At 38.2% G+C, this 26054-nt stretch overlaps 2 protein-coding genes across 9 annotated transcripts in view; both read right to left on the minus strand.

The window, feature by feature from the left end:
- cc2d2a (coiled-coil and C2 domain containing 2A) overlaps positions 1-5111 on the minus strand; it is a 77839-nt gene extending 72728 nt beyond the window's left edge. For 3 of the 8 annotated variants that reach the window (XM_079664360.1, XM_079664361.1, XM_079664358.1), the window contains exons 1-8: positions 4992-5111; positions 4780-4858; positions 3076-3129; positions 2743-2826; positions 2504-2660; positions 1811-1902; positions 630-728; positions 429-509 (exon numbers count right to left, since the gene is read on the minus strand). In XM_079664360.1, the coding sequence (XP_079520486.1) occupies positions 429-509; positions 630-728; positions 1811-1902; positions 2504-2660; positions 2743-2826; positions 3076-3129; positions 4780-4858; positions 4992-5005 (660 nt within the window). In that variant the 5' untranslated portion in view covers positions 5006-5111. The remainder of the gene's footprint in view (positions 1-428; positions 510-629; positions 729-1810; positions 1903-2503; positions 2661-2742; positions 2827-3075; positions 3130-4779; positions 4859-4991) is intronic. The other 5 variants (XM_079664359.1, XM_079664362.1, XM_079664363.1 and 2 more) reach the window with 5 other exon arrangements.
- A 266-nt stretch (positions 5112-5377) lies between these two features.
- LOC307042396 (NACHT, LRR and PYD domains-containing protein 12-like) overlaps positions 5378-26054 on the minus strand; it is a 52291-nt gene continuing 31614 nt past the window's right edge. The window contains exons 9-16 of the mRNA XM_079686259.1: positions 23188-23355; positions 22620-22793; positions 18828-19001; positions 11006-11176; positions 9462-9632; positions 8439-8612; positions 6651-6694; positions 5378-6415 (exon numbers count right to left, since the gene is read on the minus strand). Of these exons, the coding sequence (XP_079542385.1) occupies positions 6354-6415; positions 6651-6694; positions 8439-8612; positions 9462-9632; positions 11006-11176; positions 18828-19001; positions 22620-22793; positions 23188-23355 (1138 nt within the window). The 3' untranslated portion in view covers positions 5378-6353. The remainder of the gene's footprint in view (positions 6416-6650; positions 6695-8438; positions 8613-9461; positions 9633-11005; positions 11177-18827; positions 19002-22619; positions 22794-23187; positions 23356-26054) is intronic.

Here is a 26054-nt window from a genome sequence, read left to right on the forward strand (position 1 = left end):
CGGAAACAATCTGCCACTTCCTTACAGAGCCCCTCCCCCAACACACACGAACACGAAGTTTGTGCACAGATGGAAGGCTGACAGGCAGGTAGGCCATCCAGTTATTTTAGCCAGCTCAGATGATTGGTCGTGCTTTTTACAGAACCACGGCTTCCAGAGATGAGATTCCTTTATGGATTTGTTGTCAAAGCACTTCAGATATTCATTGCTATCGGGATGTTAAGAGCATTCCATGGAATATAACAAAAAGTGTTTCTGAAATAAATGACATACCCCACCTTTAACTTAAAATGTCTTCAGTGAACCAAATTAGGCTCCTCCCCCGCTGAGCTCTGCTGTGACTTCCTGAGTAGAGTTTTCTAGAGTTCATCTTTTAGAGCAGCTTCAAACACAGATACCTTGTTTTAAAGAGTTCACATCAGCCTTACTCGTCTGGAAGCTTCTCTGAACTTCACCCTGGAGCTGAGAGCCAGAGGGTCGTCGGGTCTCTCAGATCCATCAGGATCCACCTGGAACACAAGCAGAGTTACCCCCTCTAATCAACATGTGTCCCCTCTTCTTCATGTCCCCCTCTGTGAGGACCCCCCTCTGTGAGGACCCCCTCTGTGAGGACCCCCTCTGCTCCTCACCTCCCTGTCGAACCTGGTCCTGGTGTCTCTGTCTCTGAGGGTCTGCAGGCGGCTGAGCTCCACAGAGGCCTCGCTCTCCTGGAGGCTCTCCCCTCTGGACTGGAACACATTAAAGGGACATGTTATTCAAGACCCTCTTCCTCATGTCTCTTCTACATCAACATGTGTCCCCTCTTCTTCATCAACATGTGTCCCCTCTTCTCCATGTCTCTTCTTCATCAACATGTGTCCCCTCTTCTTCATCAACATGTGTCCCCTCTTCTTCATGTCTCTTCTTCATCAACATGTGTCCCCTCTTCTCCATGTCTCTTCTACATCAACATGTGTCCCCTCTCCTCCATGTCTCTTCCACATCAACATGTGTCCCCTCTTCTCCATGTCTCTTCTACATCAACATGTGTCCCCTCTCCTCCATGTCTCTTCTACATCAACATGTGTCCCCTCTTCTTCATGTCTCTTCTACATCAACATGTGTCCCCTCTTCTTCATGTCTCTTCTACATCAACATGTGTCCCCTCTTCTTCATGTCTCTTCTACATCAACATGTGTCCCCTTTTCTTCATGTCTCTTCTACATCACCATGTGTCCCCTCTTCTCCATGTCTCTTCTACATCAACATGTGTCCCCTCTTCTTCATGTCTCTTCTACATCAACATGTGTCCCCTCTTCTTCATGTCTCTTCTACATCAACATGTGTCCCCTTTTCTTCATGTCTCTTCTACATCACCATGTGTCCCCTCTTCTTCATGTCTCTTCTACATCACCATGTGTCCCCTCTTCTTCATGTCTCTTCTACATCAACATGTGTCCCCTCTTCTTCATGTCTCTTCTGCATCAACATGTGTCCCCTCTTCTTCATGTCTCTTCTACATCAACATGTGTCTCCTCTTCTTCATGTCTCTTCTACATCAACATGTGTCCCCTCTGTGGAAAGAGACTCTGAAAGTTTCAGGAACAAAGATTCTCTCTCTTTTTGATCCATTTCTATAAAAACCTGTCTGAAAATGAGCTGATCAGATTTTGGCCACTTTATGATGTCATAACGATGTGTTGTCTTGTGTAACCATTAGCCAATCAGCAACCAAGGTAGTGTTAGCATGTTGTGTTAGCATGTTGTGTTAGCATGTTGTGTTAGCATGTTGTGTTAGCATGTTGTGTTAGCATGTTGTGTTAGCATGTACCCTGGCTGCTCTGAGCTTCTCCTGCAGGCGCCGCGTCACAGAGCTTTCCAGCAGCTGAGAGCCTGCAGTCTGCTGCGCTCTAGAGGAGACACCTGGACACAAGAACATACACTCCGTTAGCATTGCTGCTGATCTCGTTCACACTGTTGGCACGTTTCCCTGTGTTGCCATGGCTCAGATGTTTGAGTCATTTTGTTAAAGGAGAGTGGTCTGTACGTAAAGACCCTGAAGTCCTGCATGGTACTCTTTCTGTAGTGCAGGTAGTCGATGGAGCTGCCTCGTGGTTCAGAGGTGAACTCCAAATGGACCTCTCTGTGTTTAAGGGCAACGACCTATATGCTTTATTATAAAAGCTTCAATGGGTCACTGAGCTCAGTACACATCTGGTTTACAGACACATCACTGCATTAGTTCTAACTCGAGATCCAAGCCTGGGTCCTTCTGCCTTTTCCACTCAGTGCTCAAATACAACACACTTTCCTCGCTGTTGCCTTTTAACACGTTTAAATATCTGCCTTCTTTTACTCTCTGATTCCTGCGTGGGCATTTCTGTCCTTCAGCATCCGCTCTGGACCAGGACTCTCTGGCAGACCCTGGATCTGTTTCAGTGAAGCAGAGGATGACTGAAAGAGGATGCTTCCTGACACCCAGCAGAGGAACATGGAGGTTGTTTACAGATAAGAGGACACCAACTTCTCTGAGAGCCAGTCGGGGGTCTCCATGAGACCACTGAGTCAGACGCTCTGTCAGCAGATCCCTCGTCTTCACTGTGGGGCTGAACGCTCGGGATCTCCTCCACACCTTCATCTTCATCATCCTCTTCATCACGGGGGGAGGTCTGCTCTAGCAGCTACGACACGGAAACAATGCGTGAACACAGAGTGTGCAGTGGGTGCTATGAAGCGGTTACTAGAGGAGAGAGGAAGGCGTACCTTTCTCCTGCGTCTCTGTCTCTGAGCTCTGAGCGCTCGTTTCAGAGTCTCTCCTGGATCCTCCTCGCTGACCTGAGGCTCCTGCTGCAACAACAGCATGACATGTATGACACACACACTCACACACACACACACACACACACACACACACACACACACACACACACACACACACACACACACACACACACACACACACACACACACACACACACACACACACACACACACACACACACACACACACACACACACACACACACACACACACACACACACACACACACACACACACACACACACACACACACACACACACACACACACACACACCTTCATGGTGCTCTCCAGATGGTCCTCACTCAGGTTGGAAGATGGAACCAGAGCCTATGGAGTATAATCAGGTTTACTGAAGCAGCTCCTCTGTTTCTGAGGAAGAGGGAAACTCCTCTCCTGCTCATGGTTAGACTTGTTAAGGAGCTAAAGTATTCAGATCCTTTAATGCAGGAAGAATCCACTGATGGACCAATCAGGAGCCGTTACGTCACCAGGAGGAAAAAGAGAAATGTCCAACGAGGCGTTCTGGGGCAGCACAGACAGGTCTTTTCCCTACAGGGTGTACTTTGAGGGTTTGTGACTCTGCAGACCGTTACAGGCAGAGGCTACAGAACACAAGGGGACGGGTCAGAACCAGAGAAGCAGGACATGGGACCTTTAACGGCCCGTCCACACGGCCGCGTGCGCTGAAGCTTCAACCCTTCTGCCCATTCACTTTGAATGGGGTGACGTCACGCTTTGCCAAACTGCATTGTGGTTCCGTCGCTTTTTCGCGTTGCTCGCTTCATAAGTTGAGCAAAGTTTAACTTTTGAAGCTTCGACGGAAGCGTCAGCCAATCAAATCATATGCCAGTACAGGCTCTAGACAATCAAACCGCGTGCTTGTGTGTCCGGGGGATTCATGTGATTGGTTGTTGGTCGAGTTTCAGACACGCCCGCCGGCAAGCTTCAACGCATGCTGCCTAACAACAACAAGGACCGTAACAGTGGCGCCGGAAGCAGGGGGGCCACGGGGCCATTGGCCCCCCCACTTTACAGCCCTGCCCCACATTTTCGCAGCGCCGGATGCCGCGGAACATTACATCCCGTTTCAATAATTCCCCTCTACTCTAAAGTCGGATCTAAAAAGAACGCCATCTGAGAAGGACTGTTCTTGCTAGCAACGGTTCAAGCGGAGTCCTTGTCATTCCACTGTCCTGCACATTTGGACTAGTGATGTGTCGGTCGCGAACGAGCCGGCTCAAAGGAGTTTGTGAGGCGTTTTGCTGAAAGATGGCATTCAGCTGTAATAGGCATGCCAACTTGATGCTCTGCTCACGGATGACTAGATGAGCATAACAAACTGTTAAGATGATGACCCTACGTGTGTAAATATATTTTTTCCTTTGTGGGGGTCTGTCCCCAAAGAACTGTTTTAAGTCCTGAGAAAGTCAAATAAGACGGTGTGTAAAACTACACTGCCCAGCCAAACAAAAGTAACCACTTTGATTTAACTAGGCCAGCAGGTAAGGACCTTTAAGTTATCATTCAGCTAAATCAATCACATGTAGGTGAATGATGCTTTCTACCTAAGTATGATTTAAGAAACGTCCCAGCTCTCCAGAGGGTCTCAGTGATAACAGGTTGGACCCCCCCCCCCCCCCCTTAAAGCAGAAGCCTCAGATTGAATAGTGAGGGGAAATATGAAGGGTCTTTTTAAAGCTATGGAGATGAAACTAGGATGAGTTAGAACATGTTCTCAGCTCTAACTGACTGAATGTATTTGTAAAGTAGGCTTATGAACACATGGAAGCTACTGTGTGATATAGGCTCACATATATATTTAAGAAGAACAAGAGAAGCAGGAGTTTCCATCTTCCATTACACTTTAAGGATTAGCTGAGGGCCCATTAGAAATGGACAACGGGCCGCATGTGGCCCCCGGACCGTAGTTTGGACCCCCCTGAGTAACAGCAGCACTCAATCAGGACTAAACTTCACCTGAAGGTCGTCCTCGTGCTTGTGTTTCAAACTCTCCTGTAAAGCTCGTCTTTTCTTCCGCACTTTTTCTCGAATGTCACTAAAGCAGAGAAACAGAGCTAACGTTAGCTTAGATGCTAACCGTGAGATCTCAGACACGTGATGTGAACGTTGAATACTTTAACTAAGGTTGTTAGTGTGAACAACAACAAGAAAGCAGGTAGTTTGGTTACCTTGATGAAGCCATGCTGGAGAAGAGGTTTGTTTTAACGGAAGAACCAGAGACGTTATGGCTGCCTAGTAACGGGACATAAACTACTCCTCAACCTACCTTGGAAAGCACAAGTCCCGCCCTACTGCGCTGTGATTCGCTAGTACTCGATACTGCTGTTCTCCACGCGTCGTTGTGATTGGATACAGGCTCCACTAGTCTAACTTTGGATAGGCTGCCTTTAGCTCATGTGTGAAAGAAACAGTTAAAACAAGTATAGACAGACAGACAGAGAGACAGACAGACAGAGAGACAGACAGACAGACAGACAGAGAGACAGACAGACTGAGAGACAGAGAGACAGAGAGACAGAGAGACAGACAGACAGAAAGACTGAGACAGACAGGATTCAAGTTTCAAGGCTTTTATTGTCATGTGTACAGCTGAGCTACAGTGCAGATTTATCAATGAAAATCTGAGGTCACAGGCTCCTCCTCCAACAGAGCAACACAATAACACAGATACAATATTACAGGTAAATAAAATAATGTTCTCCTTTCAGAAAAAGTCAGACATTTGACAAAAATAGTCAAAATTATGAGATTTCGAGAAACGTGATAATTTTGAGATTTTTTTAAGTCAACATTTTCTGATTTGTAGAAAAACACGAAATGGTTTTTAATGTTGAGAAAGTCAACATTATTAGATTTTAGGAAAAAAGTCCGATTTTTAATAAGAAGTCAGAATTCAGTGTTTTGAGAAAACCAGCTATGACTGATACCATGTGCCAAATAATTAGTTTGATTTAATTCACATCTCATATCATACCAAGCCACACACTAATACAAAGCAACATGAGCTTTAGACACAGGTTCATTCTTTAGTTTCATGTAGGGTCAAAAAGCATTGAAAAGGAGCTCTTCTCTAACAGGAGGCAAAAGGGCAGGGGCTCGACCCCTTTGAGGTCTCTCTGATGCCCCATGAGTGATGATGAGTTTGATCTGTCTTCTCTCGCTGTGGAGCTGCTGGATATTTCCAGAAGATATCATTTATATCTGTCAGCAGTATCTGAATCCACTCTCTGCACAGCTATACTTCCTTTGAGAGATATCACATCTGAAAGGTTATATCTGATTACACTTCATACAGACTACATGCACATCAACCTAAATACATTTCAACCCGGGCAGGGCTCCTTTGAGAAATCAATGGGAACATTTGATTGGACATTAATGAACCCGGGGTGATAAACACAAAGAAGTCCAAGAGACTCAACATACTGTATCTCTTCTTCTTGTCCTTTTTCTGACTTTGTGGTCAAAGACTTTGAGAGCGTTTCAGAGACAGCTTTGATTACAGAACGCCCCCCCCCCCAAACGCAGTATTATGGGATGCCTGCGGACACTTGTGGAGACGGACACGGGTCGACAGGTAACCCCCCCGCACCTGAAAGAGAAACAGAAACCTCAATGAATAAAGTTCACCCGGTACGACCTCTCACCTTTCAGTCTTCCTGTCACCTGAGAGGAGAAGGTGAGAGAGAGAGAATGATGATGATGATGAAACAAAGAGAAACAGCCAGAATGATGAAGAGAGAAAGAAGAGTTGTTTTCCTCTGAGGTCATGCTCCATCAAAGAGTTTCATATCTGGATGAATGGAGGACATGGTTTCAGTACTCACAGCTCTTCTGGATCTTGGCTCTGATCGTCTCTCCTCTTCTGATCCTGTAGGGATGAACACAATCCAACAGTTTGAGATCCAGTTTGAAATAAGTGTTAGTTCTTTGAGTCAGCTTCAGAGTCCTGACCTCAGGCTTTACATCCCATCATATCTTCTCTGCAAACACTTCGACTGCCTGCCACAGCTCTCAGCTGCATCACAGGAAGTAACCAGTCACTAGACACTCATCCCATCAAGAACAGACTACCTTTCCCACTCTTCTGTGAAACCCTGTGACGGAGCGGGTCACAGGGTGACTAACACACACACACACACACACACACACACACACACACACACACACACACACACACACACACACACACACACACACACACACACACACACACACACACACACACACACACACACACACACACACACACACACACACACACACACACACACACACACACACACACACACACACACACAGGAATGATTATGTTAAGAGGTGGTTAACCTGTTTATGTTGAAATGTGGTTTGAAGTATAATTGTTGTCACCTGTTGACGGTAAGCCTGTGGGAGGGGCTATGAGCTCCAAAGGGACGGGGTTTGCCCCTGGAAGGGATCACTCGGAAGAAGGGTGCAATGAAAATGTTTACTCTAATGAGTGATGGACGGCCTGTTTTGGATTTTTATTTTGTTGTTTGCTGGTTCCGTTTTTGTTGCTGTAAATAAAGTTCTGGAGCTTAACCCAACCGACTAGGCCAGTGTTTTTTTGAACGGACAAATAGAGCCCCGTCACAAACCCCATATGTCTGGTGGAAAGCTGTAGGGCTTCCCCCAACTAGTGGACTGAACGTTAGTGGGCTAAAGAAGTCAGCTGGAAACCCTCAGCCTTCATTCAGAGCGGAGCCTGGTCATTGAGATCATCCTGTCGGGCAGGAAATCTAAAGTGTGGATCCTTCTGAGCGTAAAGGACCCACAAGGTGACATGCAGACTCCACAGAGAAGAAGTGTCCTCCGTATGATTATCCCCAACGTGTGTTCCTCTCTCAGACTGGGAGGAGAGCAGAGAGTCAGGCAGCAGCTAGCTCTGTATCAACATATAGAGACCTATAATATAAAGTCCTTCTGACCTCAGAACACCATGAAGCTCTCATCTCATGATGAGGGCGTCATGTCCGGAGGGATTCCAGCCCACGCTCATATTCTCAGTGTTTCCGTTTCCTGTGTGGTTTTTATTGGGTTGTTATATTCAGATATGAATTATAGAAACTAAACTAAATGTTCAGCGTGTGTCCTCGCTGCTTGTTCACACATTGAGAGTCCTTAGCGGAGCTTCTGCTGTTTGCTCCGCTGCGTCCGTGCGCTGTGACTCTCATGCGCTCTCTACTGTAAGATCTCATCTATACTTCAAAGGTTCATTATTACAGTCTTATTATATATTCTATGTGAAGCACAACACTGTTATAATAATGCTCTTTATCAGCCTTGGAGACTGAAACCATTTTGGGAGAGAAACTAATATATGAATAATCATAATATATCCTAAACGTGAGTCCACTGATCGCCTGAATTGATGACTCTCAGTGGACTAGAAGAGTCTGCAGTGGAGGGCAGCCCTAGAGAGGAGATGACTGACTAAATGTGGCTTTGTATTTCCAGCTGGCCTTCTCTAGCTGATGGAAGAATGGAAGAGCCTGCAGTCAGTGGGTAACATCACTGATCTGCTTCCCCAGTGAGAGAAACACCTCCCTGAGTTTCATACAATACTGCTGAACCAGCAGAGACCCCTTACTCACCTGAGGGTCTCCAGTCTGCAGTCTGGACTCTCCAGACGATCTCTCAGCAGCTTCTCATCTGAATCCTGCAGATCGTTCCAACTCAGGTCCAGATCTCTCAGATGGGAGGGGTTGGACTTCAGAGCTGAGATCAGAGCAGACCAGCTGATCTCTGACAAACTGCAGCCCCTCAGACTGAATAAAGAAAACATGATGAGGAGAAAGAAGAGTTCATAATCAGATGTGTTTCTCAACATGTATAAATGTAAATATGTAAGTAGCAATAACTTGCAGAACTGATTGAAAGGATAATCATTGATCAGCAGTGAGTAAGGGGATCAATAAGCATCTGCTTCCTCCTGCTCCCTTTGGACACATATCATTTATTATTATCAATATTTTGTTGAATATATAAATATTATTATGAATATTGAGAAATACTGTATTCTAACAATACGCTATTCTGTTTTTCACATCTCTTCTTTTTTATTTTCTAATCTGTTTGAAATAAAGATGGAAATGAAAAGAAATGAAACATTGAAATGAATGAGATCAATAAAATGTGTCTCCTTCAGGAAGTAAACTTCATCATGTCAAACTAATATCACTTCTGATGACCTTTATTCAGACGTTATCGTTTACTAAATATTAAAAACACAGATTTACTTTTTACAGCTAACAGCAGATATCTATAACAGTTCCTTTAAGAACTTTATTTAGTACGTAAACATTTAAATTAGGGCTGTGCAATTCATCGTATTTTAATCTCGATTTTGGCTTGAAACGATTATGAAAACAACGTCATTGAAATAAAACGATTATTTTGCTGCATTCCCTTTCGCAACGATGCTCTCAATGTGTCTTCTGTCACAAATCATATCTATAACAGTTTCTATAAGTACTTCATTTAGTACGTAACATTTCAAATGTGAATTAAACAACAATTCCAAAAGTATGGATGTAATATATGAATGTAGAAGAGTCAGGTTGAATAACTAATGAAACATGAGATCTCCAGCAGGAACAGAGAGTCAGTGAACTGACCTGAGAGTCTCCAGTCTGCAGTCTGGACTCTCCAGAACATCTCTCAGCTTCACTCCTGAATCCTGCAGAGCGTTGACACTCAGGTCCAGAACTCTCAGATGGGAGGGGTTGGACTTCAGAGCTGAGATCAGAGCAGAACAGCTGGTCTCTGACAAACTGCAGCTCCCCAGTCTGAATAAAGAAAACATGATGAGGAGAAAGAAGAGTTCATAATCAGATGTGTTTCTCAACATGTATAAATGTAAATATGTAAGTAGCAATAACTTGCAGAACTGATTGAAAGGATAATCATTGATCAGCAGTGAGTAAGGGGATCAATAAGCATCTGCTTCCTCCTGCTCCCTTTGGACACATATCATTTATTATTATCAATATTTTGTTGAATATATAAATATTATTATGAATATTGAGAAATACTGTATTCTAACAATACGCTATTCTGTTTTTCACATCTCTTATTTTTTATTTGTTTTTTCTAATCTGTTTGAAATAAAGATGGAAATGAAAAGAAATGAAACATTGAAATGAATGAGATCAATAAAATGTGTCTCCTTCAGGAAGTAAACTTCATCATGTCAAACTAATATCACTTCTGATGACCTTTATTCAGACGTTATCGTTTACTAAATATTAAAAACACAGATTTACTTTTTACAGCTAACAGCAGATATCTATAACAGTTCCTTTAAGAACTTTATTTAGTACGTAAACATTTAAATTAGGGCTGTGCAATTCATCGTATTTTAATCTCGATTTTGTCTTGAAACGATTATGAAAACAACGTAATTGAAATAAAACGATTATTTTGCTGCATTCCCTTTCGCAACGATGCTCTCAATGCGTTACACACCCTGCCCCCCCCTCAAAGCCCCTCTCAGCAGGTCGTGCTGTGACTTGCAGTCTGTTTCATAAATCCATAGGAGCACGTCACAAGGGAAGCTTTAGTTTCTTTATTCTCCGTCTCTAGCGTCAACTTTCACTAACTCGTCCAGCCGGAGCCTCTCAGCTACTTCCTGTTTCCAGGTGAGGGGTTACCAAAATAAGAGCACTGCGTGGAGCAGTATAATTAAACATTACAGGTTGAGAGTGACATCAGTTATCATATTTATATATGTTTAGCAGGTTGTGGAAGTGCGCTCCAAAATATTTGTTGATCTTCTTTATTGGTATTTATTATTTTTATATGATTTAAATGTAGATATAAATGTTTAATTTATTTTGTATTGGTTTTTCAGTTGAATTAAACTTAAAGTACATAAATCAACTGTTAAAAACATACTGTTCAAATTATCATTCTTTGTTTTAAAGTTCAATAAATGGATGTTTTCAAAGTCAATGAATAATCGTATTTAATAATCCTGATTTCAGTTTTGACCAAAATAATCGTGATTATGATTTTTGTCATAATCGAGCAGCCCTGATTCAAATATGAATAAATCAACAATTCCAAAAGTATGGATGTAATATATGAATGTAGAAGAGTCAGGTTGAATAACTAATGAAACATGAGATCTCCAGCAGGAACAGAGAGTCAGTGAACTGACCTGAGAGTCTCCAGTCTGCAGTCTGGACTCTCCAGAACATCTCTCAGCTTCACTCCTGAATGCTGCAGAGCGTTGAGACTCAGGTCCAGAACTCTCAGATGGGAGGGGTTGGACTTCAGAGCTGAGATCAGAGCAGAACAGCTGGTCTCTGACAACCTGCAGCCCCTCAGACTGAATAAAGAAAACATGATGAGGAGAAAGAAGAGTTCATAATCAGATGTGTTTCTCAACATGTATAAATGTAAATATGTAAGTAGCAATAACTTGCAGAACTGATTGAAAGGATAATCATTGATCAGCAGTGAGTAAGGGGATCAATAAGCATCTGCTTCCTCCTGCTCCCTTTGGACACATATCATTTATTATTATCAATATTTTGTTGAATATATAAATATTATTATGAATATTGAGAAATACTGTATTCTAACAATACGCTATTCTGTTTTTCACATCTCTTCTTTTTTATCTTTTAATCTGTTTGAAATAAAGATGGAAATGAAAAGAAATGAAACATTGAAATGAATGAGATCAATAAAATGTGTCTCCTTCAGGAAGTAAACTTCATCATGTCAAACTAATATCACTTCTGATGACCTTTATTCAGACGTTATCGTTTACTAAATATTAAAAACACAGATTTACTTTTTACAGCTAACAGCAGATATCTATAACAGTTCCTTTAAGAACTTTATTTAGTACGTAAACATTTAAATTAGGGCTGTGCAATTCAGTAGCGTAGGCAGAAATGTACAAGTTTAGTTTAGTTCATCTCACGCCTAGACTACAGCAACTCCCTCCTGGCTGGTCTACCTGCATGTGCCCTCTGACCTCTGCAGCTCATCCAGAATGCAGCGGCTCGTCTGGTCTCCAACCTTCCTAAATGTTCCCACACCACGCCGCTCCTCCGCTCCCTTCACTGGCTTCCAGTAACTGCTAGAATCCACTTCAAGACACTGGTACTTGCGTACCATGCTGTGAATGGATCTGGCCCTTCCTACATCCAGGACATGGTTAAACCGTACACCCCAGCACGTGCACTCCGCTCTGCATCAGCCAATCAGCTCGCTGCACCCGCACTGCGAGGGGGACCCAAGTTCCCGTCAGCAAAAACACGTGGGTTTGCTATCCTGGCTCCAAAATGGTGGAATGAGCTCCCCATTGAAATCAGGACAGCAGAAAGCTTACACATCTTCTTCAGACTGAGAACTCATCTCTTTGGACTCCACTTCCAGAGATAGAATTACTAACAAAGCACTTATATACTAATAAAGGGCTGGCTGATCTAGAGCCAGTTGAGTAGCACTTGAAATGTTTGGCTCTATGAAACCTGATGAACTTCTATGATTCTGTTTTCCTCAAGGTGGTATCTTCCTGGTTGAATGAACTTATTGTCTCTCTGGATAAAAGCCTCAGCTAAATGTGATGTCTCCTTTGTATTGCGAGATGCAGGGTGTACAGGAGGTTGTCCACTGTGCAAGTGTTTGTCATTGACACAGTTTGCTGTCCAACTGTTCCCTCTCCTCCCCAATGTGGACAGCATCCCTTTTGCTTTCCCCTTGCATCTGTTTCAGACACTTTATACTTTTTGCTCTGAGCAGTTGGAGTAGGGGGGCTGAAGTACTTCGACTTTCTTTTCTGCGTTTGACTTTGCTTCCTCCATGTCTCCTCTTGTGACAGAGACTCTGGTCCCTCAGATTGTCTTTTGTCTTCAGCGTATGGTTTTGAAGGACGAACCTGTTTTGTCATTATTGCAACGCCCTCGAGTCTTCCAACCACAAACTCTTGCTGTAGCTGGAGGAAGTCTCCTGCTCTTCTGTGCATTTTGATGAAAGGATCACTTTTTGTTGTCGTGCGGAACCAGTTCTCTAAAACAGCATTACTGTCACAGGTGTTGCCAAGATGTTTGAGCATCAGACCTGTCCACAGAGGCACAGTGCCAGCCTAGTGGAGAATTATTTCCACAAGAGTCTCAAGAATGAGGATTTGTCTGGCATGCTCCGTCCCTGCTTCCTCCTGTGCTTGTGTGACCACCTCTTCGATAGGAGCAAAGACAGGGGATGATTCTGTGAGAGACCTGTCTTCATAATCACAAGGTGTGTGCTCTTCATCTTCATTTTTGAAATGTATATTTTCTGACTCGTGTGTCCGTATGGCCTCCTGCAGTGCTGACAGATGTTTCTTGCACCCATTAGTTTCAGTCTTTGATGAAAAAACATGTACCATACACCTTGAAACTGACAATACCTGGCCAAAGAAAGACATTCAAGTGAAAAAAAAAAAATGAGCCAAGAGATTTAACTGACTCTGAAGTCAAACATTGTAAAAAGTCTTTCAGCGGAATGCGGCACACAAGATATTGATTTGATATTGATTAGATATTGATTAGATATTGATAAGATATAGATAAGATATTCATTAGATATTGATTAGATATTGATTAGATATTGATAAGATATAGATTAGATATTGATAAGATATTGATTAGATATTGATAAGATATTGATTAGATATTGATAAGATATTGATAAGATATTGATAAGATATTGATTAGATATTCATTAGATATTCATTAGATATTGATTATATATTGATTAGATATTGATTATATATTGATTAGATATTGATAAGATATTGATAAGATATTGATAAGATATTGATAAGATATTGATTAGATGTTGATTAGATGTTGATAAGATATTGATAAGATATTGATAAGATATTGATTAGATATTGATAAGATATTCATTAGATATTCATTAGATATTCATTAGATATTCATTAGATATTCATTAGATATTGATTAGATATTCATTAGATATTCATTAGATATTCATTAGATATTGATAAGATATAGATTAGATATTGATTAGATATTGATAATATATTGATTAGATATTGATAAGATATTGATAAGATATTGATAAGATATTCATTAGATATTGATTAGATATTCATTAGATATTGATTAGATATTGATTAGATATTGATTAGATATTCATTAGATATTCATTAGATATTCATTAGATATTGATTAGATATTGATTAGATATTGATAAGATGTTGATAAGATGTTGATTAGATATTCATTAGATGTTGATTAGATATTGATTAGATGTTGATAAGATATTGATAAGATATTGATTAGATATTGATAAGATATTGATTAGATATTGATTATATATTCATTAGATATTCATTAGATATTGATAAGATATTGATAAGATGTTGATAAGATGTTGATAAGATGTTGATTAGATGTTCATTAGATATTCATTAGATATTGATTAGATATTCATTAGATATTCATTAGATATTGATTAGATATTGATAAGATATAGATTAGATATTGATTAGATATTGATAATATATTGATTAGATATTGATTAGATATTGATAAGATATTGATAAGATATTGATAAGATATTGATTAGATATTGATAAGATATTCATTAGATATTGATTAGATATTCATTAGATATTGATTAGATATTGATTATATATTGATTAGATATTCATTAGATATTCATTAGATATTGATTAGATATTGATTAGATATTGATAAGATATTGATAATATATTGATTAGATATTGATTAGATATTGATTAGATGTTGATTAGATGTTGATTAGATGTTCATTAGATGTTCATTAGATATTCATTAGATATTCATTAGATATTGATTAGATATTGATAAGATATAGATAAGATATTGATAAGATATTGATAAGATATTGATAAGATATTGATTAGATGTTGATTAGATGTTGATAAGATGTTGATTAGATGTTGATTAGATATTGATAAGATATTGATAAGATATTGATAAGATATTGATTAGATGTTGATTAGATGTTGATAAGATGTTGATTAGATGTTGATTAGATATTGATAAGATATTGATAAGATATTGATAAGATATTGATTAGATATTGATTAGATGTTGATTAGATATTGATAAGATATTGATAATATATTGATTAGATATTGATTAGATATTGATTAGATGTTGATTAGATATTCATTAGATGTTGATTAGATGTTGATAAGATGTTGATAAGATATTGATTAGATATTGATAAGATATTGATTAGATATTCATTAGATATTCATTAGATGTTGATTAGATATTGATTAGATATTGATAAGATATAGATTAGATATTGATTAGATATTGATAATATATTGATTAGATATTGATAAGATATAGATTAGATATTGATTAGATATTGATAATATATTGATTAGATATTGATAAGATATTGATAAGATATTGATAAGATATTGATAAGATATTCATTAGATATTCATTAGATATTGATTAGATATTGATTAGATATTCATTAGATATTCATTAGATATTGATTAGATATTGATTAGATATTCATTAGATATTCATTAGATATTCATTAGATATTGATTAGATATTGATTAGATATTGATAAGATATTGATAAGATGTTGATAAGATGTTGATTAGATGTTGATTAGATATTCATTAGATATTGATTAGATGTTGATAAGATATTGATAAGATATTGATTAGATATTGATAAGATATTGATTAGATATTGATTATATATTCATTAGATATTCATTAGATATTGATAAGATATTGATAAGATGTTGATAAGATGTTGATTAGATGTTGATTAGATGTTCATTAGATGTTCATTAGATATTCATTAGATATTCATTAGATATTGATTAGATATTGATAAGATATAGATAAGATATTGATAAGATATTGATAAGATATTGATTAGATATTGATAAGATATTCATTAGATATTCATTAGATATTGATTAGATATTGATTAGATATTGATTATATATTCATTAGATATTCATTAGATATTGATAAGATATTGATAAGATATTGATAAGATGTTGATAAGATGTTGATAAGATATTCATTAGATATTGATTAGATGTTGATAAGATATTGATAAGATATTGATTAGATATTGATAAGATATTGATTAGATATTGATTATATATTCATTAGATATTCATTAGATATTGATAAGATATTGATAAGATGTTGATTAGATGTTGATTAGATGTTGATTAGATGTTGATTAGATGTTCATTAGATGTTCATTAGATATTCATTAGATATTCATTAGATATTGATTAGATATTGATAAGATATAGATAAGATATTGATAAGATATTGATAAGATATTGATTAGATATTGATAAGATATTCATTAGATATTCATTAGATATTGATTAGATATTGATAAGATATAGATTAGATATTGATTAGATATTGATAATATATTGATTAGATATTGATAAGATATTGATAAGATATTGATAAGATATTGATAAGATATTCATTAGATATTGATTAGATATTGATTAGATATTCATTAGATATTCATTAGATATTGATTAGATATTGATTAGATATTCATTAGATATTCATTAGATATTCATTAGATATTGATTAGATATTGATTAGATATTGATAAGATGTTGATAAGATGTTGATAAGATGTTGATTAGATGTTGATTAGATATTCATTAGATATTGATTAGATGTTGATAAGATATTGATAAGATATTGATTACATATTGATAAGATATTGATTAGATATTGATTATATATTCATTAGATATTCATTAGATATTGATAAGATGTTGATAAGATGTTGATAAGATGTTGATTAGATGTTGATTAGATGTTCATTAGATATTCATAAGATATTGATTAGATATTGATAAGATATTGATTAGATATTGATTATATATTCATTAGATATTCATTAGATATTGATAAGATGTTGATAAGATGTTGATAAGATGTTGATTAGATGTTGATTAGATGTTGATTAGATGTTCATTAGATGTTCATTAGATATTGATAAGATATTGATTATATATTCATTAGATATTCATTAGATATTGATAAGATATAGATAAGATATTGATAAGATATTGATAAGATATTGATTAGATATTGATAAGATATTCATTAGATATTCATTAGATATTGATTAGATATTGATAAGATATTGATTAGATATTGATTATATATTCATTAGATATTCATTAGATATTGATAAGATATTGATTATATATTCATTAGATATTCATTAGATATTGATAAGATATAGATAAGATATTGATAAGATATTGATAAGATATTGATTAGATATTGATAAGATATTCATTAGATATTCATTAGATATTGATTAGATATTGATAAGATATTGATTAGATATTGATTATATATTCATTAGATATTCATTAGATATTGATAAGATATAGATAAGATATTGATAAGATATTGATAAGATATTGATTAGATATTGATAAGATATTCATTAGATATTCATTAGATATTGATTAGATATTGATAAGATATAGATTAGATATTGATTAGATATTGATAATATATTGATTAGATATTGATAAGATATTGATAAGATATTGATAAGATATTGATTAGATATTGATTAGATATTGATTAGATATTCATTAGATATTGATTAGATATTGATTAGATATTCATTAGATATTCATTAGATATTGATTAGATATTGATTATATATTGATTATATATTGATTAGATATTCATTAGATATTGATTAGATATTGATTATATATTGATTAGATATTCATTAGATATTGATTAGATATTGATTAGATATTCATTAGATATTCATTAGATATTGATAAGATATTGATAAGATATTGATAAGATATTGATTAGATGTTGATTAGATGTTGATTAGATGTTGATTAGATGTTGATTAGATATTGATTAGATATTGATAAGATATTGATTAGATATTGATTAGATGTTCATTAGATGTTCATTAGATGTTCATTAGATATTGATAAGATATTGATTAGATATTGATTATATATTGATTAGATATTGATTAGATATTCATTAGATATTGATAAGATATTGATAAGATATTGATTAGATATTGATAAGATATTGATTATAAATTGATAAGATATTGATTAGATATTGATAAGATATTCATTAGATATTGATTAGATATTGATAAGATATTCATTAGATATTGATAGATATTGATTAGATATTGATTAGATATTGATTAGATATTGATAAGATATTGATTAGATATTGGGGCGTGATCAGAGAACCATCAAACGTTTTGTTGAACACAGTCAACAGGGTCGCAAGAAACGTGTTGAGAAAAAGATGAAATCTCAAAGATTTGAGAAGAATGAAACGTGAAGTTAGCGGGAAGCCATCGTCCTCCAGTATCATATTCCAGAACTGTGATCTACCTGGAGGGCCCAGCAGTCTCAGGTGTTCAGAGACATGGCCAAGGTAAGAGAGGCTGAAACCCAACCTCCACTGAACAAGACACACAAGTTCAAAGTTCAAGGCTGGACCAAGAAATATCTGAAGACAACAGATCAAGAAACTGACAGACTCCATGAATGGAAGTCTTGAGACTGTTATTGAAGAGAAGCGTGGCTACTTTAGTATCTGGTCTTTTTATGAAATGTCAGAAATGTTTTTATATTTAAATTGTGAGTTGTTTGTTTACTATTCTCTCTAACAGATGAAAGTGAACATTTGAGTTGTTCCTTTAGTTGCATACTAATTCTGCAACCTAATAGTTACCCAATAATTCTGCACACAGATTTTCTCCTAAGAACACCAAAACCTCATTTAAATATTCAGGCTTGAGGTTCATTAACATTTTGGATTGACCGAGAGTACTGTAGTTCTTCAATAATAAAATGAATCCTCAAAAATACAGCTTCCCTAATAATTGTGCACACAGTGTGTGAGATCTCCAGCAGGAACAGAGAGTCAGTGAACTCACCTGAGAGTCTGCAGTCTGCAGGCTGGACTCTCCAGAAGATCTCTCAGCAGCTTCACTTCTGAATCCTTCAGATTGTTCTCATTCAGGTCCAGATCCCTCAGACTGGAGGGGTCAGACTTCAGAGCTGAGGCCAGAGCAGAACAGCTGATCTCTGACAGACTGCAGCTCTCCAGTCTGAATAAAGAAAACATGATGATACAAATCCAATGATAATCAGATAATCAGATAGAAGCAGTGGTTACAATAAGAACAACACAAAGAGTCAGATCCAATAGAAACACATCGAAGCATTTATTTTAAATGTGAAGCAGTCAGTTTCTCATTCGAGCAGCTCTGTTGAGCATTTTGAAAATGTATTTGCAAGCCTCTGTGCAAGGCTTTGTCTTTCTGTCTTTATAGGCAGAGGTGTAAAGTAACTAAGTACATTTACTCAAGTACTGAACTTAAGTACAATTTAGAGGAACTTTTACTTTACTTGAGTATTTCCATGTTCTGCTACTTCATACTTAAATGGTGTACTTTTCCTCCACCACATGTATTTATACCTTTAGTTACTTCTCAGATGTGGATGAATGATGTGAAATCTAATCAAGTGTTAAATCAGACTTTAGTTCCACCTGGAGTAAATCCACCAGCTACCCTGCAGTATACAAAGTCATTCAGACTAGCTGCACCTTTACCAGCTTTGAGAACACTTTCATGATCAATCATTATAAAACATATCATATCTATTATTCTGAAATGGACCAATCTGCACAATCACTACTTTTACTGTCTTTCACTATATTTTGATGAGAATACTTTTCTACTTTCACTTGAGGAACATTTTGAATGCAGGACTTTTACTGTAACAGAGTATTCCTACACTCTGGTACTTCTACTTTTACTCAAGTACAAGATCTGAGTACTTTTACTTTTACTCAAGAACAAGATCTGAGTACTTCTACTTTTACTCAAATACAAGATCTGATTACTTCTACTTTTACTCAAGTACAAGATCTGAGTACTTCTACTTTTACTCAAATACAAGATCTGAGTACTTCTACTTTTACTCAAGTACAAGATCTGAGTACTTTTACTCAAGTACAAGATCTGAGTACTTCTACTTTTACTCAAGTACAAGATCTGAGTACTTCTACTTTTACTCAAGTACAGGATCTGAGTACTTCTACTTTTACTCAAATACAAGATCTGATTACTTCTACTTTTACTCAAGTACAAGATCTGAGTACTTCTACTTTTACTCAAATACAAGATCTGAGTACTTCTACTTTTACTCAAGTACAAGATCTGAGTACTTTTACTCAAGTACAAGATCTGAGTACTTCTACTTTTACTCAAGTACAAGATCTGAGTACTTCTACTTTTACTCAAGTACAAGATCTGAGTACTTCTACTTTTACTCGAGAACAAGATCTGAGTACTTCTACTTTAACTCAAGAACAAGATCTGAGTACTTCTACTTTTACTCAAGTACAAGATCTGAGTACTTTTACTCAAGTACAAGATCTGAGTACTTCTACTTTTACTCAAGTACAAGATCTGAGTACTTTTACTCAAGTACAAGATCTGAGTACTTCTACTTTTACTCAAGTACAAGATCTGAGTACTTCTACTTTTACTCAAGTACAAGATCTGAGTACTTCTACTTTTACTCGAGAACAAGATCTGAGTACTTCTACTTTAACTCAAGAACAAGATCTGAGTACTTCTACTTTTACTCAAGTACAAGATCTGAGTACTTTTACTCAAGTACAAGATCTGAGTACTTCTACTTTTACTCAAGTATAAGATCTGAGTACTTCTACTTTTACTCAAGAACAATATCTGAGTACTTCTACTTTTACTAAGTAAAAGATCTGAGTACTTCTACTTTTACTCAAGTACAATATCTGAGTACTTCTACTTTTACTCAAGTACAAGATCTGAGTACTTCTACTTTTACTCAAGTACAAGATCTGAGTACTTCTACTTTTACTCAAGTACAAGACCTGAGTACTTCTACTTGTACTCAAGTACAAGACCTGAGTACTTCTACTTTTACTGAAGTACAAGACCTGAGTACTTCTACTTTTACTAAGTACAAGCTCTGAGTACTTCTACTTTTACTCAAGTACAAGATCTGAGTACTTCTACTTTTACTCAAGTACAAGATCTGAGTACTTCTACTTTTACTCAAGAACAAGATCTGAGTACTTCTACTTTTACTCAAGTACAAGATCTGAGTACTTCTACTTTTACTCAAGAACAAGATCTGAGTACTTCTACTTTTACTCAAGTACAAGATCTGAGTACTTCTACTTTTACTCAAGTACAAGACCTGAGTACTTCTACTTTTACTACAAGACCTGAATACTTCTACTTTTACTACAAGACCTGAGTACTTCTACTTTTACTACAAGATCTGAGTACTTCTACTTTTACTCAAGTACAAGATCTGAGTACTTCTACTTTTACTCAAGCACAAGATCTGAGTACTTCTACTTTTACTCAAGTACAAGATCTGAGTACTTCTACTTTAACTCAAGTACAAGATCTGAGTACTTCTACTTTGACTCAAACACAAGATCTGAGTACTTCTACTTTTACTCAAGTACAAGATCTGAGTACTTCTACTTTTACTCAAGTACAAGATCTGAGTACTTCTACTTTTATTCAGAAGTACTCTTCCCACCTCTGTGTATAGCCTTAACACAGGATCTAAAACACATGACTATTGGCATGTGATGGTCTGTAACATTAGCCGCTTTCACACCAAGTACTTTGCGTACTTAGTCCCGCCGAGCTCTTTATTTCCTGGAACTGTCCTAGTAGATCGTGTTCTCACCGGAATAAGTCCCTGAGGGAGGATTACGCAAATGAAGCCGCTGACGTCACTTCTTCTTCTGCTTTGGGTTTACTGGCAGGCCGCAAACAACTTCACGGGGTATACTGCCACCCGAAGTCCCGTCCGGAAGTCCCCGGAGTTGGGGAAGGCTTCAGTAGAAGCTGCTGGGAGTCCCAGCAGCTTCTACTGAGGCCTTCAGAGTAAATCGCCTGAAGCGCCGACACCTCCTCATCTCCACCGCTCCCATGTTTTCTTTTGTGTTGCCATAAGTGTCTCTCCGTTGGTGCGCTGGGCTAATGCTAATGCTGCTAATAATGCTAATGCGAGCAAATAAAATGGCGGTTTCACAAAACTTTTCGGAGTTTTACGGGACGTGGTTTGAATTTCACCCAGCCAATCAGAAATTGTCAGTGTGGCCGACACACCCACGAACCATTTCCTCCCCAGGAAAGTACCGCCTCTCTAGCAGGGAGTATCTCGGGGTGAAAAGGTTTGTAGGGACTAGTTCCAGATCTTTTTGGTGTGAAACCAAAATCCCAAGAACTATAGGCCTAGTTCTTGGGAAAAGTACTCCGGTTTGAAAGCGCATATTATGCCCATTAAATTATTATTATTATTATTATTATTATTATTATTATACCCTGCACATCAGGCTCTCTGACCGTGAGCTCTGCTCTGAGTATCTGAGCGTCCCGTTCTGACAGCGCTCCGAGTTCACCAGCAGTTAGACCGTCATCCCGGAGCAGCGGAGTTTAGCCGACAGAGCCGACAGGAAGAGTGGAGCACACAGCTCAGGCACCGTTACAAAATAACACCCTGCGCGTCATGACGGCAGAGAACAGCTCTCAGATTACTTGGGGTCCCGGACCCTTTATGAATTCAAGTTATTAATGTACATACATTAGGTTCAATTACAAACTGAACACATGAGATCTCCAGCAGGATCAGAGAGTCAGTGAACTCACCTGAGAGTCTCCAGTCTGCAGTCTGGACTCTCCACAAGATCTCTCAGCAGCTTCACTCCTGAATCCTGCAGATTGTAGTTGAGACTCAGGTTCAGATCTCTCAGATGGATGTTGGACTTCAGAGCTGAGATCAGAGCAGAACAGCTGGTCTCTGACAACCTGCAGCTCTCCAGACTGAATAAAGAAAACATGATGAGGAGAAAGAAGAGTTCATAATCAGATGTGTTTCTCAACATTGAAATGAATGAGATCAATGAAATGTGTCTCCTTCAGGAAGTAAACTTCATCATGTCAAACTAATATCACTTCAGAGGACCTTTATTCAGACGTTATCGTTTACTAAATATTAAAAACACAGATTTACTTTTTACAAATAAAAGCTATTAAAGTTTCTTTAAGAAACAATCAATATTTATGTTTGCAGTTCTTCATTTAGTACATGAAAATGAAAACATGAATAAAAGGACATTTACTATTTAATGAATTCAAGTTATTAATGAACATAATCAGTTTGAATAACTAATGAAACATGAGATCTCCAGCAGGAACAGAGAGTCAGTGAACTGACCTGAGAGTCTCCAGTCTGCAGTCTGGACTCTCCAGAACATCTCTCAGCTCCACTCCTGAATCCTTCAGATCGTTGAGACTCAGGTCCAGAACTCTCAGATGGATGTTGGACTTCAGAGCTGAGATCAGAGCAGAACAGCTGATCTCTGACAAACTGCAGCCCCTCAGTCTGAATAAAGAAAACATGATGAGGAGAAAGAAGAGTTCATGATCCAGTCAGATGTTCAGGTCTGAAATGTGCAGCTCATCATCACTGCGTCCTGATCAATGATCTTTCCCTGAATTACAGAGACTGTCATTCTGTTATTGAGGATCATCATTATATCAGCCTCCTGGTTATTATCTGTGGAAACACGTCTAAATGTGGGAACATTAACATTTCTCTGTCAGAAAGTAAACTTTATGTAAAATAATATTAGTTCAGAGGAGCTTCTTTATTCAGACCATTTATTAAAGATTGAAAACATACATTTACTTTAACAACTAACAGAGGAAGAATAATAGTTACTTTAGGAAACAATCAACTGCTACGACTGCAGACTACATTTAGAGCACACATGTCAAACTCAGATTACATTTCGGCCCGCTGGATCATTTCTAATTCCTATTAGATCCGGCCCTCCGGTATATTGCTCTCAGACCTTCTCTCCATCCTGAGGGTCTCCTCAGCTCAGAGCCTGAGCCCAAACATTGATGAACCTGCACCCAAGATGAGATGCCAAGTATCTGAGCTAGCATCACAGAGCAGCACACTGACTTTAATGGATGTTTCCTTCTGCACTTTCTCTCTCACGACAACAGGGCATGTTTGGTTTCTCTTTGAGGGAAATAGTTTTGTTGAAGCTGTTGTTGGCCTGTGGGGAAATGTACTCATAAGAACTGACTCTGGAGAAGCTGCAGATAGAGCCATGAGAACTGACTCTGGAGAAGCTGCAGATAGAGCCATAAGAACTGACTCTGGAGAAGCTGCAGATAGAGCCATAAGAACTGACTCTGGAGAAGCTGCAGATAGAGCCATAAGAACTGACTCTGGAGAAGCTGCAGATAGAGCCATAAGAACTGACTCTGGAGAAGCTGCAGATAGAGCCATAAGAACTGACTCTGGAGAAGCTGCAGATAGAGCCATAAGAACTGACTCTGGAGAAGCTGCAGATAGAGCCATAAGAACTGACTCTGGAGAAGCTGCAGATAGAGCCATGAGAAATGAATCTGGAGAAGCTGCAGATAGAGCCATAAGAAATGAATCTGGAGAAGCTGCAGATAGAGCCATAAGAACTGACTCTGGAGAAGCTGCAGATAGAGCCATAAGAACTGACTCTGGAGAAGCTGCAGATAGAGCCATAAGAAATGAATCTGGAGAAGCTGCAGATAGAGCCATAAGAAATGAATCTGGAGAAGCTGCAGATAGAGCCATAAGAACTGACTCTGGAGAAGCTGCAGATAGAGCCATAAGAACTGACTCTGGAGAAGCTGCAGATAGAGCCATAAGAACTGACTCTAGAGAAGCTGCAGATAGAGCCATGAGAACTGACTCTGGAGAAGCTGCAGATAGAGCCATAAGAACTGACTCTGGAGAAGCTGCAGATAGAGCCATAAGAACTGACTCTGGAGAAGCTGCAGATAGAGCCATAAGAACTGACTCTGGAGAAGCTGCAGATAGAGCCATAAGAACTGACTCTGGAGAAGCTGCAGATAGAGCCATAAGAACTGACTCTGGAGAAGCTGCAGATAGAGCCATGAGAAATGACTCTGGAGAAGCTGCAGATAGAGCCATAAGAACTGACTCTGGAGAAGCTGCAGATAGAGCCATAAGAACTGACTCTAGAGAAGCTGCAGATAGAGCCATGAGAACTGACTCTGGAGAAGCTGCAGATAGAGCCATAAGAAATGACTCTGGAGAAGCTGCAGATAGAGCCATAAGAAATGAGTCTGGAGAAGCTGCAGATAGAGCCATAAGAACTGACTCTGGAGAAGCTGCAGATAGAGCCATAAGAACTGACTCTGGAGAAGCTGCAGATAGAGCCATAAGAACTGACTCTAGAGAAGCTGCAGATAGAGCCATGAGAACTGACTCTGGAGAAGCTGCAGATAGAGCCATAAGAACTGACTCTGGAGAAGCTGCAGATAGAGCCATAAGAACTGACTCTGGAGAAGCTGCAGATAGAGCCATAAGAAATGAATCTGGAGAAGCTGCAGATAGAGCCATAAGAAATGAATCTGGAGAAGCTGCAGATAGAGCCATAAGAACTGACTCTGGAGAAGCTGCAGATAGAGCCATAAGAACTGACTCTGGAGAAGCTGCAGATAGAGCCATAAGAACTGACTCTGGAGAAGCTGCAGATAGAGCCATAAGAACTGACTCTAGAGAAGCTGCAGATAGAGCCATGAGAACTGACTCTGGAGAAGCTGCAGATAGAGCCATAAGAACTGACTCTGGAGAAGCTGCAGATAGAGCCATAAGAACTGACTCTGGAGAAGCTGCAGATAGAGCCATAAGAACTGACTCTGGAGAAGCTGCAGATAGAGCCATAAGAACTGACTCTGGAGAAGCTGCAGATAGAGCCATAAGAACTGACTCTGGAGAAGCTGCAGATAGAGCCATGAGAAATGACTCTGGAGAAGCTGCAGATAGAGCCATAAGAACTGACTCTGGAGAAGCTGCAGATAGAGCCATAAGAACTGACTCTAGAGAAGCTGCAGATAGAGCCATGAGAACTGACTCTGGAGAAGCTGCAGATAGAGCCATAAGAAATGACTCTGGAGAAGCTGCAGATAGAGCCATAAGAAATGAGTCTGGAGAAGCTGCAGATAGAGCCATAAGAACTGACTCTGGAGAAGCTGCAGATAGAGCCATAAGAACTGACTCTG

The sequence above is a fragment of the Notothenia rossii genome, assembly GCF_949606895.1.
Source record: "Notothenia rossii genome assembly, chromosome: 1".
NCBI lineage: Eukaryota > Metazoa > Chordata > Actinopteri > Perciformes > Nototheniidae > Notothenia > Notothenia rossii.